Source organism: Chenopodium quinoa, unplaced genomic scaffold, assembly GCF_001683475.1.
Source record: "Chenopodium quinoa cultivar QQ74 unplaced genomic scaffold, ASM168347v1, whole genome shotgun sequence".
NCBI classification, from domain to species: domain Eukaryota; kingdom Viridiplantae; phylum Streptophyta; class Magnoliopsida; order Caryophyllales; family Amaranthaceae; genus Chenopodium; species Chenopodium quinoa.
The window spans coordinates 2,582,779-2,596,483 of record NW_018744633.1 but is presented as its reverse complement, the minus strand read 5'-3'; the positions used below and the strand labels follow the sequence as shown (position 1 = coordinate 2,596,483).

At 38.4% G+C, this 13,705-nt stretch overlaps 2 protein-coding genes across 3 annotated transcripts; one reads left to right on the top strand and one right to left on the bottom strand.

Annotated features, from left to right (window-relative positions):
- Window positions 1–2,663: 2,663 nt before the first annotated feature.
- Window positions 2,664–3,740, top strand: LOC110701570. Its single transcript, XM_021879202.1, has 2 exons — window positions 2,664–2,917; window positions 3,002–3,740. The coding sequence occupies exons 1-2, from the start codon at window positions 2,664–2,666 to the stop codon at window positions 3,738–3,740; spliced, it is 993 nt and encodes a 330-aa protein (XP_021734894.1).
- Window positions 3,741–10,145: 6,405 nt separating this feature from the next.
- Window positions 10,146–13,393, bottom strand: LOC110700958 (gamma-soluble NSF attachment protein-like). Of its 2 annotated transcripts, none has more exons than XM_021878517.1 (2): window positions 13,224–13,393; window positions 10,146–11,432 (listed from the first exon to the last, which is right to left on the bottom strand). In XM_021878517.1, exon 2 carries the CDS (start codon window positions 11,335–11,337, stop codon window positions 10,447–10,449), a length of 891 nt encoding a protein of 296 aa, XP_021734209.1. In that variant the 5' UTR covers window positions 11,338–11,432; window positions 13,224–13,393; the 3' UTR covers window positions 10,146–10,446. The 2 variants fall into 2 exon arrangements, with proteins under 2 accessions (XP_021734209.1, XP_021734210.1); XM_021878518.1 differs by having other exon boundaries at window positions 10,146–11,347.
- Between the last annotated feature and the right edge of the window lie 312 nt (window positions 13,394–13,705).

The window sequence follows — 13,705 nt, the reverse complement described above, 5'->3', positions numbered from 1 at the left end:
TCACGCTGTAAATTTTGGCGCGTGGAAGAGAGAGCGGAGTGTAGGACTTGTATCTTCCTGTGTATGAGGCAGATCTTTCCTTCTTTGGGTCGCTGGCCAAAGATTGCTCCGAGGCCTTTGAATTTCCCTTTGCCTTATGGCCTTGGCCTTCAGACAAGGGTATTTGCCTTTGTTTCCCTCCCCCAAATTGAGGTTGGGTTTTCGCTTTATTCCATTCTTCGGCTCGGATGAACTTATCCGAAGCATTAAGAGCTTCCTCCAAGGTCTGCGGGGTATGCATGACCATGAAGTCTAGGAACTTTCCGGGCTGAAGGCCATTCTGCATTGCAAAAACGGCTAGCCCCTGGTCCAGCTGAGAGACGCTGGATGACTCGTTACTGAAACGGGTCAGATAGTCTCGGAGGCTTTCGGTTTCCCCCTGTTGTAGACTCATGAGCTCTGCAGTAGTCTTCTCTCGGCGGTTTGCCGTGGAAAACTTGCTCCTGAACTTGGAGGACAGATCATCCCATCCTGTTATGGAGCCTTGCCTTACTCCCTTGGAGATCCACGCTTGCGCGACCCCCTTGAGAGTGGTTGGGAAATATTTGCACCAAGTCGCCTCGGATCTGGGGCAAAGATGCATATGAGTCTCATACGAGGCCACGTGATCCTTCGGATCCGAGGTCCCGTCATATGTGATGTGCGACGGTATTTTAACCGTAGGCACGCGCTCTTCCAGTATCCATTGCTCGAATGGTGAACTGGCGGGTAGCATAACGGCCTTGCCCTTGTTCCTGGCCGAAGGGACCGCGCTCCGCCCTCTTAGAGAGGTAGGAGTGGTTTTCGTCCCTGGCTGGGAAGTCTGGGCCTCGGCTGCAGGGAACGAGAGGCGACTGCGCACGCTCGGTTCCTTGCCGCCGAGTCGGTCAAGGACGCTTCTGCGAACAGTCTCAGGTTCTCGGTGAGTAGATTCTGGCCGAGAAGCTGAGCTGCTGCTCTTATGCGCTTCTGGTCTTGAGGATGAGGATCCTTTTAAAAATTGAGGGTTCTTTTTCCTCTGTTTTTCATTTTTCCAGGAGTCCTCTTCCCACTCTTCCAGTTCCCTGAAGGAAGGAAGCTTCCCACCATCATGGTCTAACTTCCTCCGCTGATGCCGGGTATGCGGAGGAGTTCGATCACGAGGTGGTGGCATATTTTGTGCCCTCATCGCCTCCATGAGTACTGCCAGTGCTCTTGCCACCTCTTCCGAGCTGGGCCCCGTCAAAGGGGTCCTCGGCCGAGTATAGGAATGAGGGCGCGCAGCCGATGGTTGGCTTTGGGGCACTGAATGTGTCCTATGATCGGACTCACCCCTGCTAGACCGAGAGTGACTCGGCCTATAATGAGAGTCATGAATTACGGGAGAAAGGGAATCCTCCTTGTATGGTCCTCCCCCCGAGTCGGCACCCTTGGGAGAGTTCCGATCCGGCGAGGGTGATGGTGTAGGGGTTTTAGGCTTTTCGCCCGCTCCTTGACGGAGGCTTTTGCTCTTGCGGTTCTTAGCCATTGCTACTAAGATAATTGCAAGATGATTTTGGTTAGAAATTTGGCTTAAAGATTTTTGAAAGTCTTCCCCATAGACGGCGCCAAATTGTTTCGGGTGAAAACAATGGGACCTTGCCGAAGGTCCGCTGGAACGGAGAAGACTGGATTCGGTCCAAGTTATGTTGGGCCGAAGGTTTCCTGCACAGTAAACACACGTAAACTAGCCTCGGGGGTGTTGCCGAGGAAGGCCCCTCCGATGCTAAAGTCAGTACAATGTGTAGAAAGAGAACACTATGCAAGAGAGTTTGTTGCTTGAGGCTTTGATGGAATATATGAGAATATATGAATCCATGAGAATGTATGTGAATCTGTGAATGAACATGAATGTATGAATATTGATGGCTTTTATACCTCTTCATACATGGAGAAGTTGGGCCTTAGCCCAATTGGCTTGCTTTGTGGGCTGACCTTTGACTTTAGCACAATTGGAGAGTTGAACCTTGACCTTGGGCTTTTAATTGGATCATTTAATGCCTAGGCCCAATTGGACTAAATTGGACCCAAACAATATCTAAATATGGATGACTATTATCCTATGTACAATCTAGAATATTCTAGAGTTGGGTATTTGGTGTTATCCATTGATGGAACCCTAGGTAATGTACATTATATATATCCCGTACTAGATGGAATATGAAATACAACGTAACAATCTTCTCTCATCTCTCTATATTTTCTCTTCCATATTCAACACGTTATCAGCACCATTGCTAGTCAACTGAGTAGGATTACCAAACATTTATCTAGAATCCCATATTATTATTACTATCATGTAAGTATGATCGCAGCCCATAACAATTATAATTTAACATTTATCTACTTTTGCATGCTTATTTATTGGAATATCAACATATATAACGAATACAGAGCAAGATACATAATTTAAGGTTCCATTTTTTTTTCCACGCTAACATTCTCATCTTCTATTTCGTCCTTATTTATGCATGATTTGTATCAAGTTTATTTATGCAGGATGATAATGTATCATCATACCGTAGACTTTTATCATGTCTATTTATGCATGATTATAACGTTTAGAACATATTTTGGATACTATTTATTTATACTTATCTTTTAATATTATTTTGTATAGTGCAAAAATGTCGAACCTTGCCAAGCTCGAATTTATGGCCCTTGATATTACCGGGAAGAATTATTTATCATGGGTGTTAGATGTTGAAATACACCTAGATACTAAAGGGCTTAGTGAAACAATCAAAGAGGCTAATAAGGCAACACCTCAAGAGAAGGCTAAAGCCATGATTTTCCTTCACCATCACCTCCATGAAGGGCTCAAAAATGAATATTTAACTGTGAAAGACCCACAAATCCTTTGGAGTAATCTAAAGGAAAGGTATGATCACTAAAAAATAGTGGTACTCCCTAGAGCTCGTTATGAATGGTTGAATTTAAGATTGTAAGATTTTAAATCTGTTAGTGAATATAACTCAGCTATGTTTAAAATAACTTCTCAATTGAAATTATGTGGAGAAAATATTACTGATGCAGAAATGCTTGAAAAGACATACTCCACTTTCCATGCTAATAATATTGTCCTGCAGACACAATATAGAGAAAAAGGTTTTAAAAAATATTCTGAATTAATATCTTGTCTTCTTGTGGCTGAGCAAAATAACGAGCTGTTAATGAAAAATCATGAATCACGTCCTACTGGCTCTACTCCATTCTCTGAAGCAAATGTGACAACCCGTAACAGGAAAGAAACTAAAAACAGAGACCATTCCAGCAATAGTGGTCGAGGTAGAGGTCGTGGTCGTGGACAATGGCGCGACCGGGGTCATGGACATGGATATGGTAGAGGTCGTGGAGATCATTTCACAAACTCACATTCCCACCAGAAGTGGGAACGTAGGGATGAAAAAGAGAAAAGTGATACCAATATATGTTACCGGGTTGGAGGAAAAGGTCATTGGTCTCGGGTTAGTAGAACTCCAAAGCATCTTATTGAACTTTACCAAGAATCATTGAAAAATGGAAAGAAAGTTGAGGCAAACCTTGTTCTTGAAGATGGTGAAGGTGATTTTGATTTTGGCAATGCCAATCAATTTAATGTTGCTGATTTCCTTACTTCCCCGAAAGAGAATAATATTGATTTTGGCAGTACAACTCATTTAGAAATTGCTGATTTCTTCACTGCCCCAGAAGGGAATAATTAAAATTATATTGTTTTGTGTCATTTTTAAGTATAAGACTTATGTTTGATTATTCTAGTGATTTACTTAAGTTTATTTCTTTCGTTGTAATAAGGACTTTTGCTTTATAAATTTATGATCTATTTGAGTGTTTTTATTGATTTAATTATTTTATCATCATTATTTTTATGCTTAATATTTTGACATGTATTTTATTTCATGAATAACATGGATATAACTCAAGTTCAATTTGCTATGAATGGTGAAGAATTATGTCTTGCTGATAGTGCAACTACTCATACAATACTTAAAAATAAAAAATATTTCTCTCATTTGATGATGAAAAGAACTAATGTGAGTACCATATCGGGTAGTACAAATATCATTGAGGGCTCCGGAGGAGGCACTATAAAATTGATGCTTTATACTCCCCATTGTCTCAAAGAAATTTATTAAGTTTTAAGGATATTTGCAACAATGGTTATCATATTGAGACAATTAATGAAGAAAATAACGAATTCCTTCAAATCACAAATATAACTCAAGGCTCAAAACATGTTTTGGAGAAACTACCCACATTCTCTAGTGGTTTGTACTACACAAAAATCAATGCTATTGAAGCTCATGCTATAGTAAACCAGAAGTTTACTGATGATTTTGTTGTTTGGCATGACCGGTTAGGCCATCCCGGTTCAATAATGATGCGAAAAATAATTACGAATTCATGTGAACATTCTTTGAAGAGCCAGCAGATTCTTCATAATAATTTTTCATGTGCTGCTTGCTCCAAAGGCAAGTTGATTATTCGTCCATCACCGGCTAAAATTAATTTTGAATCCATTAGTTTTCTGGAACGTATACAAGGAGATATTTTTGGGCCCATACATCCCCCATGTGGACCATTTAGATATTTTATGGTTTTAATTGATGCATCAACTAGATGGTCACATGTGTCTTTGTTATCAACTCGTAACCTGTCGTTTGTGAGATTACTTGCCCAATTGATTAAGTTACGGGCACATTTTCCAAATACTCCCATTAAGACTATTCGGATTGACAATGCTGGTGAATTTACATCTCAAGCTTTTAATGATTATTGCATGTCCATTGGGATAAATGTTGAACATCCTGTAGCACATGTTCATACACAAAACGGTCTGGCAGAGTCATTAATAAAACGTATTTAGTTCATTTCTAGACCGCTGCTTATGAAATCCAATCTCCCAATTTCTGCTTGGGGACATGCTATATTATATGCAGCAGCACTAATTCGCATTAGGCCAACAAGTTATCATAAGTTCTCCCCATTACAATTGGTTTATGGTCAGGAACCAAATATTTACCATCTAAGAATTTTTGGATGTGCTGCTTATGTTCCAATAGCTCCACCACAACGCACTAAGATGGGTCCTCAAAGGAGGTTGGGGATATATGTTGGGTTTGAATCCCCGTCAATAATTAAATATCTTGAGCCTACAACAGGGGATTTATTTACTGCTCGTTTTGCAGATTGTCATTTTAGTGAGTCGCTTTTCCCAACATTAGGGGGAGAAAAGAGAGTGCTGGAAAAGGAAATTAAATGGAATGAATTATCATTATCCTATCTTGATCCTCAAACTAAACTATGTGAACTGGAAGTTCAAAAGATAATTCATTTACAAATTTTAGCGAATCAATTGCCAGACTCGTTTGCTGACCCAAAAAGAGTGACCAAGTCACATATTCCAGCTGTTAATGCTCCATTTAAAATAGATGTCCCGGAAGGACAAAATAAATTTGCTAATGAGTCTAAACTATGTCAGAAACGTGGAAGACCAATAGGTTCCAAAGATAAGAATCCTCGGAAAAGAAAAGGAGCATTGATTGATGATGGTCAAATTGAAGAAACAATTTCCGAAGGATCTCCAGAAGAGACTTTAGACATGATACAAGAAGAAATTCAGGTACCTGATAATGAAGAAATTTCAATAAATTATATCATGTCTGGAATTACATGGAACCGCAATCAAATCGACGTCGATGATGTTTTTGCATGCAATGTAGCATTAGATGTTATGGATAATAATGAGGATCATGAACCAAAATCCAGTGAAGAATGTAGACAAAGAAATGATTGGCCAAAATGGAAAGAAGCAATTGAAGAGAAATTAAAATCTCTTGGAAAAAGAGAAGTATTCGGACCTGTAGTCCGTACACCTGAAGGTGTAAAGCCAATGGGATATAAATGGGTCTTTGTGCAAAAGAGAAATGAAAAGGGTGAAGTTGTAAGATATAAGGCACGCTTAGTTGCACAAGGATTCTCCTAAAGACCTGGTATTGATTATGAGGAGACATATTCTCTTGTGGTGGATGCAACTACTTTTAGATTTTTTATTAGTCTGACAATAAGAGAAGGACTTGTCTTACGTTTGATGGATGTAGTCACAGCTTATTTATATGGCCCAATGGATAATGACATTTACATGAAGCTCCCAGAAGGATTCAAACTGCCAGAAGCAACAAAATCTAGTTCTCGAGAACATTTCTGTATTAAATTGAACAAATATCTTTATGGATTGAAACAATCTGGGCATATGTGGTATAACCGTCTAAGTGAGTATTTGTTGAAAGAAGGTTATAAGAATGATCCTATCAGCCCATGTATTTTTATAAAGAAATTTGGATCGGGATTTGTTATAATTGCAGTGTATGTTGATGATTTGAATATCATTGGAACTCCTGAAGAGATTCAGTGACTGTAAATTATTTAAAGAAAGAGTTCGAAATGAAAGATCTAGGAAAGACAAAATTCTGCTTGGGGTTACAAATAGAGCACCTAGAGAATGAAATCCTTGTGCATCAATCAACATACATAGAAAATGTTCTTAAAAGATTTTCTTTGGATACAGCACATCTATTGAGCAACCCTATGGTTGTAAGATCACTTGAAGTAGAGAAAGATCCATTCCGACCTCGGGAAAATGATGAAGAAATTCTTGGTCCTGAAGTACCGTATCTTAGTGCAATTGGAGCATTAATGTACCTTGCAAGTCATACACGACCCGACATATCATTTTCAGTTAATTTATTAGCAAGGTTTAGTTCATGTCCAACCCGAAGGCATTGGAATGGGATTAAACATTTACTTTGTTACCTTCAAGGTACGAAGGATATGGGTTTATTTTTTCCAAAGTTGTCCAAAGAAAATTTGATTGGTTTTGCAGATGCAGGTTATTTATCTGATCCTCATAATGGTCGGTCACAAACTAGATATGTGTTCACATATGGTGGTGCTGCCATTTCTTGGCGTTGCATGAAACAAACCATTGCAGCTAGTTCTTCCAATCATTATGAGATTTTAGCAATTCACGAGGCTAGTCATGAATGTGTATGGTTAAGGTCAGTAGTTCAACATATAAAAGAAGTTTGTGGTTTATTATCTGGGAAAGAGGCACCAACAACTTTATATGAGGATAACGCAGCTTGTATTGCTCAACTTAAGGAAGGATACATCAAAGGTGATAGAACAAAGCACATCTTACCCAAATTTTTCTTCACTCATGATCTTCAGCAGAATGGAGATATAAATGTATTGCAGATTCGTTCAAGTGAGAATTTAGCAGACTTATTTACTAAGGCTCTTCCGATAGCAACATTCAAAAAGTTAGCTTACGGCATTGGATTGCGTCGTCTTAAAGATCTCAAGTGATGTAGTCATGAGGGGGAGTTAATGCGCGCTGCAATTTTTTTTCCTTAACCATGGTTTTTTCCCACTGGATTTTCCTGGTAAGGTTTTTAACGAGGCAGCATCTTATGTGCATTATTTTGTACGAGTTTTATAGTAAATGTTAGTTATTGTTTTATTCAATATATAGTCATCCAAGGGGGAGTGTTATGATAATATCTAAATATGGATGACTATTATCCTATGTACAATCTAGAATATTCTAGAGTTGGGTATTTGGTCTTATCCATTGATGGAACCCTAGGTAATGTACATTATATATATCCCGTACTAGATGGAATATGAAATACAACGTAACAATCTTCTCTCATCTCTCTATATTTTCTCTTCCATATTTAACAAAAATAAGATTTAAAGAAAGATTTGTTTTTTTCCTAATATTTAATGTATTAAGGATTCAATGCAAAATTTTGAATGTAATTTTTGAATATATTGGTAGTTTACGGAAAAAAAAAATTGCATGTGTTATATAAAGATATAAAGTTTTTCTTGGTATTTAATTTATGGTTTTTTTTTTCTTTTCTCTCTCTCTCTTCTTCTCTTTTTTTTTTTTTTTTTTTTTTTTTTTTTTTTTTAGGGTGAAGTTTCTAAATTTGTTTTGGGAATATAGACTCAACCACCTAAATTCGTTTTTGGTGGTTTTGGGGTGGTGTTTTAGGGTTAGGGAAGGCCGAAGAAGGGTAAGAGAAGGGGATGGGGGTCGATTTCGGTGGGGGGAACAGGGCTGGGGGCGGATTCCAATGGGGGAAAGGGAAAGGGGGTGGTTTTCATTCGGGGTGGGGGCCGGGGCAGCAAGAACGGGGAAAGGGAAGGGGGGTTGGATGTGTAGGGTTGGGGAAAGGGAAGAGGTGGGTTCGCGTCGGCGCCGACCGAAGCTTTAAGCGCCGGTCGTCGGTAGGGGGAGGGGGGAAGGGTTGGCAGTTGAGGGGAGGGGAGAGGGTGGCTGGGTTACTCTTTTTTTTTTTTAATAAACTTAACTAACGGAACCTTAACGGATTCCGTTAAGTGGTTGTGAAATTTTAATTATTTGATTTTAGGTTGTAGCAAAATAAAATAAAAAATTAAACAGGTAGCAAATGTAACACAAGGTACTTTCGCTGGTAGTAAATGTCAATTTTTCCTAATTTATATTAATGTAATGATCAATAAAATTTTCATGATTAATATAATGTATCCTCATTTGTAAAAGCATGGTTTTATATTTCGGTTTTTTGGATCCAAACAAGGTCAATCCGATCCGATCCAAAAACCCAAATTTATAAAAAATTTCAATTCGATCCGATCAGATTTAAAGTTTTGATCCGATCTGATCAGATTTAAAATTTGGATCCGATCTGAATTAATAATTCGGAATGAATTGAATTGGATTTTGGTTTTTATCCGAATAATGAACACACACCCCTAATTGTAAGCTTATTTGAGAATCTTTGTATTTATTTTTTCTAAAAGAAAGAATCTTTGTATTTCTGTTATGGAGTACTAATTATGAAGTTGAATTATTTTATTTATATGTATTGGTAATTGATTGTAATGTCGTGGTCAGTGGAGAATTAGTGGTGACCAACCATCCAAAAAATCCTCAATTCGCCACTTAGCTAGATTGATTTTAGAATGAATGAAGATTTTTTAATATATTCCCTTTTTCCCCGGAACTTCCCCAAAACTCTTAAAGTTTACCACGATGACACATAAATTATAAAGGAAAAATTGTCCAGAATAATCCGACCTTTATACCTCTTTCGCTTTAAATGGTCCTAACCGGTCACCTAACTTGTCATTACAAGTTACTAGACACGTGTCAGCTTCTGATTGGTTGATAAAAATAATTTTTTTTTAAAAAAAAAAAAAAAAACCCAACCCAAATTCCGGCAGCCTAGCCACTGGCCATCATCTCCCTTCCCCCTCCCCGAATCCAGCCACCAACTCTCCTTCCCTTGCTGATTCCGAGCACCCCTTCTTCTTCCTCCTAGTTTCCGGCCGACTCGACCGTAGCACTAGCCCGCTAAATTGCCATAAAAGTAGATTGACTGCTGCAATGTTGTTGCTTCTCCTTCGCAATTCACATATGCGCCACCGTACCCTTAAACCCGCCACAACATCACAACCAATCTCCCCTCAGCAAACACCAAACGATGCCACCAACCACCATCACAATCAATTGCTAACCACCAAAACTACACCAATAACAGCCGGCAGGCACCACACAACTAGAGCTGCCGCTTCGAGCACCTACAAATCAACCCCAAAATCGCAAATTAAACCCATTAAAGCCGCCAATCCAAGGGCAAAGTGACAATTTCGGTTAGTGGGCTGGGTAGAGGAGGTGGTTTCGGTGGGTGGGCTGGGTAGGTGAGGTGGTTTCGTTTTTTTTTAAATATTATTTTTTTTTAAAAAAAAAAAAAATAGACTAATTGTGTGTTGACACATGTGCAAACATTTCCAAGTCACAAATAATAACTTGTTTAGCCAGTTTCAAGTCACTTGGACCATTAGGAGCGGATTAGATATAAAGGTCGGATTATTTAAAAATAATCAAAATGTGGGATTATTTTGTGCGGATGAGGCAAAGGTTGGATTATTCCGGATAATTTATCCAATTATAAATTATGGAAATTAATTTATTGCTTATCAGTTATCAATTGTTATTTCATTAAAACATTAGTAGTAATTATTCTTTTAATTGAATGAAAATAGGGGGCAGGACCTTTTACTATTGGAAATGAAGAAGTATTTAAGAGTAGACGAAAAAGAAAAGTATAAAGGTATTCTGGGACAAAGTGAGTATACAATATAAGATACAACAAATTCATACTACTATTCGTGTCCCACACAACTTTCAACAAATCCAAGGGAATACCATGGTACAAAACTCAAACAAGTCTCCCTCAAACAACTTTTTACATGGTAAGAACTTCCATCGCATTCAAAATACCTCAAGAACCACAGAGAAGATATAAAATTTCTTTCTGGGATAAAATCACAGTCATGTCATAATTTAGTCTGGAACTAAACAAGGTTATCTTCATCGAGTTCATCACCCTCTTCCCCAGCAACTTCAGCCCGAATTGCATGCAGTTCCCCAGTTGGCAGTTTTCTAGCGAGCCTGATTATCACATGTTCCAAATTTGATATGGTGCTAGATTGTGCCACACGTTTAACTTCTTCAATGTCACCTTCTCTGTACGCAGACATAAGTTTACTAGCCACACGAAATTGATCACTGTCCATAAAAGCATCAGTTTGTAGACAATCATTGTAACACTTCTCTGCTTGTTTGAAGTCATGAGTATAGAGGTAAACAATGATGGCACTTAGGTAAGCCTTGCATTGGCTGTTTTTGGCATTGCTCTTATCAGCTGCCAAGCCCAACCTAAGCAAGGTAGCTGCAGCATCTTCATACTTCTCAAGTTTTATATAAACACTAGCAGCAGCTCGATACAAGTCAAAGGCCATCTGCTCCTTTTCATCCTCTTCAAGAATTTCACAAGCACTTATATATAAACGTGCAGCTTCCTCGGGCATAGACTCTTCCAAAGCACGAGCACCTTTAGCAAGAGCATCTGACGCAGGCTGCGATCTTCCACATTCAATATACAACTCTGAAGCCCTTTTGTAAAAATCGGCAACCTCATTCCAGCTTCCTAGTTCCTTGGCCATCGCAGCAGCAGATTCCATGAATCTGGCTGCATCCCAAGGCGAAGAGAGCATCTCCTGTCCCTTGGATGCTTTCTCAAAAGCTAACTTTGCCTTTTCGTTTTGTTTAGCAAGCCTGAATGCAATAGCAGCTTGTTCATATAGCACCGCCGCATTCTTCCAATCAGCATTCCATCTAGTAAAACTTAGCTTAGTAATCTTGTCAGCTTTGGCCATCTGCTTTTCAGGATCTGAGCTCGCCATGGTTGAATGCCTTCAGTACACAACAACTTATTTTCAGGACACAACTATTGACAGCTTTTAGACAGTAAAGGGCTTTCTGAAGGATTACACAGTCCCTGTATTCCATTCATGACAACAAAAGGCTAACATCAACAAGCCAAAATATATGCAAACCCAGTAAGAAATGATGGCTCAGGCATCAAACAGAGAAAAGAAAAGAAGAAAAATTAACAAATTGCAAATTCCTATGCAATAGTCAATGCCTCAGTTTGATGAAGACATATTACAGCATTAAATTTGAATTCCTTCAAACAGTATTCATGCATTCACCTGGGCCTATCAACTCATGAACAACACACACCAAACCACCCCCACTCCCCCACCCACCAAAAAAAAGAGCCTCGTTACTCAGCGAGGATTAATCCCTTGCCTCTAGGGTGGAAGGTAAGAAGGCATTGCCACTCCTCCCTTGATTCTCAAAAGAAACATCCTTAGCATAAGTGTAGCATGTGGTTCAAAGAAGAAAAAAGAAAAAACTGAAGATACCTTGAAGGAACCAGGAATCCAGGATGCGATTCAGTTACAAAAATACACTAAAGGGATGTTTGTTTTAAAAAAAAAAAAAAAGGAAAAAAACAAAACATGAAACCAGCCCCCCCCCCCCCCCCCCCCAACCCAACAAAAAAAAAAGCCTCCATGGTGTTTGGTTAGAGAAAAGGAGATGAATAAACAAACCCCTCCGGTATTCCCTAGTTGATCTATTATTTCTACCACCCCTCGACGTTATATGCAATCAACCAATCTCTATGCATCGTAACTTTTAACATGCCAATATCCACATGATCACCGCCAATTGCCGACCACAATTACACCTCCTTTGCCAGCACCATGCTTACTCAATCATCGACTTATTTTCACAGCAGGGTGGTGGGAAAGTTGGTGGTGGGTATATTGGAAGCTAGGTTGGGGTTAGGACACTGATCAATCCAGCTATGGTCATGGAGTACAAGGGTTTGAGGATTTTATGAAGCCCTTGGTGGAGGTGGAAATCAGTATACATAGTAGAAGGATTTAAGGGAACGTCATAAAGGAAATGGAGAAAACACTGTTTAAAAATACCAACAAAACAACATTTGAAAATTGAAACCCCCAAAACAAAACCCCCCTAAACAATTTCATCATCCACCAATTCCAGGAACATACTTCTCAATCTAATCAACCAAAAAAATATGCACACTTTAGTCTCCTTAAATGACAGCTAACGACGATGAATATACAACTATAAGCTCTTGTGGAAACAAAGTAGCCAACTAACACCCTTCCCCCATCCCCAACTCTGGGAATAGGAGGAAAGTCCTTCCTTTATCTCCATAACTTACAAACATAATTAAAAAAAAATAAAAGGCCATAGCTAAAGTCGAAATAAGAGATTACTCGAATGCAATAATGCACCATCAATTCCTCCAATCTCAAATCGAAACAAATATGATGTAAACAAGTTCTCCAATCTCAAAGCTAACCACACAGCTTGAACACATAAGTTATGCCTAAATCAGCACAGAACCTCTTTCTTATCCAATTAAAAACGCAAATTACACCAAAAAAAATGCACCATCAATTCCTCTCTTGTAAAGTTGTGATACTGTCACCAAATTATACGACCTCATAACTGACAAATTAATCATACCATCGAAAATTGGCTTCGACAATCAGTACAATAATTAATTTATTCAAAAAGAACCCAATATACACCAATATTAAAATAGTATGATTGAGTGTAAGCATTGAAATTATGCTAATTGAGCTGAAAATCTTATAGTGAACAACAATCCTTGTAAAATGTAAAGAATAAAAAAATAAAATGCGAGAATTAAGCATGGAAAGAATCAAAGACAAATATAAATTACCCAGACAATGATAGAGTTGAATTTCAGGGAAAGTTTGATCAAGCCTTAGATCCTGCTTTTCAATTTTGATCTTCAATTTGGGGAAAAAGCAGGAGAAAAAACGCTCTTTGCTAAGTTTGCTTCTTTATTCTTGGCTTTGGCTGGTTCTAATTGCCAGTTTGCTTGATATTATGTCCGTCTTTAAATACTACCGGTACTTCCGTTTTATATTATTTGCAACAATTTAACATAAAAGAAAAAATGTTTAATCGTTGCAAATAATATGAAACGGAGGTAGTAATTGACATAATTAAACTTGATACACATACTATGTACATATACTACCTCCATTTTATATTATTTGCAACAATTATACATTTTTCCTCTCTTCTTTATGTCAAACCATTGCAAGTAGTATGAAATGGAGGTAGTATAAATATTGATAAAATAAAGTCAAGCCTATCAATTATTGGGAGGATGAGTCTATTTTTTCTCTCTTTGTT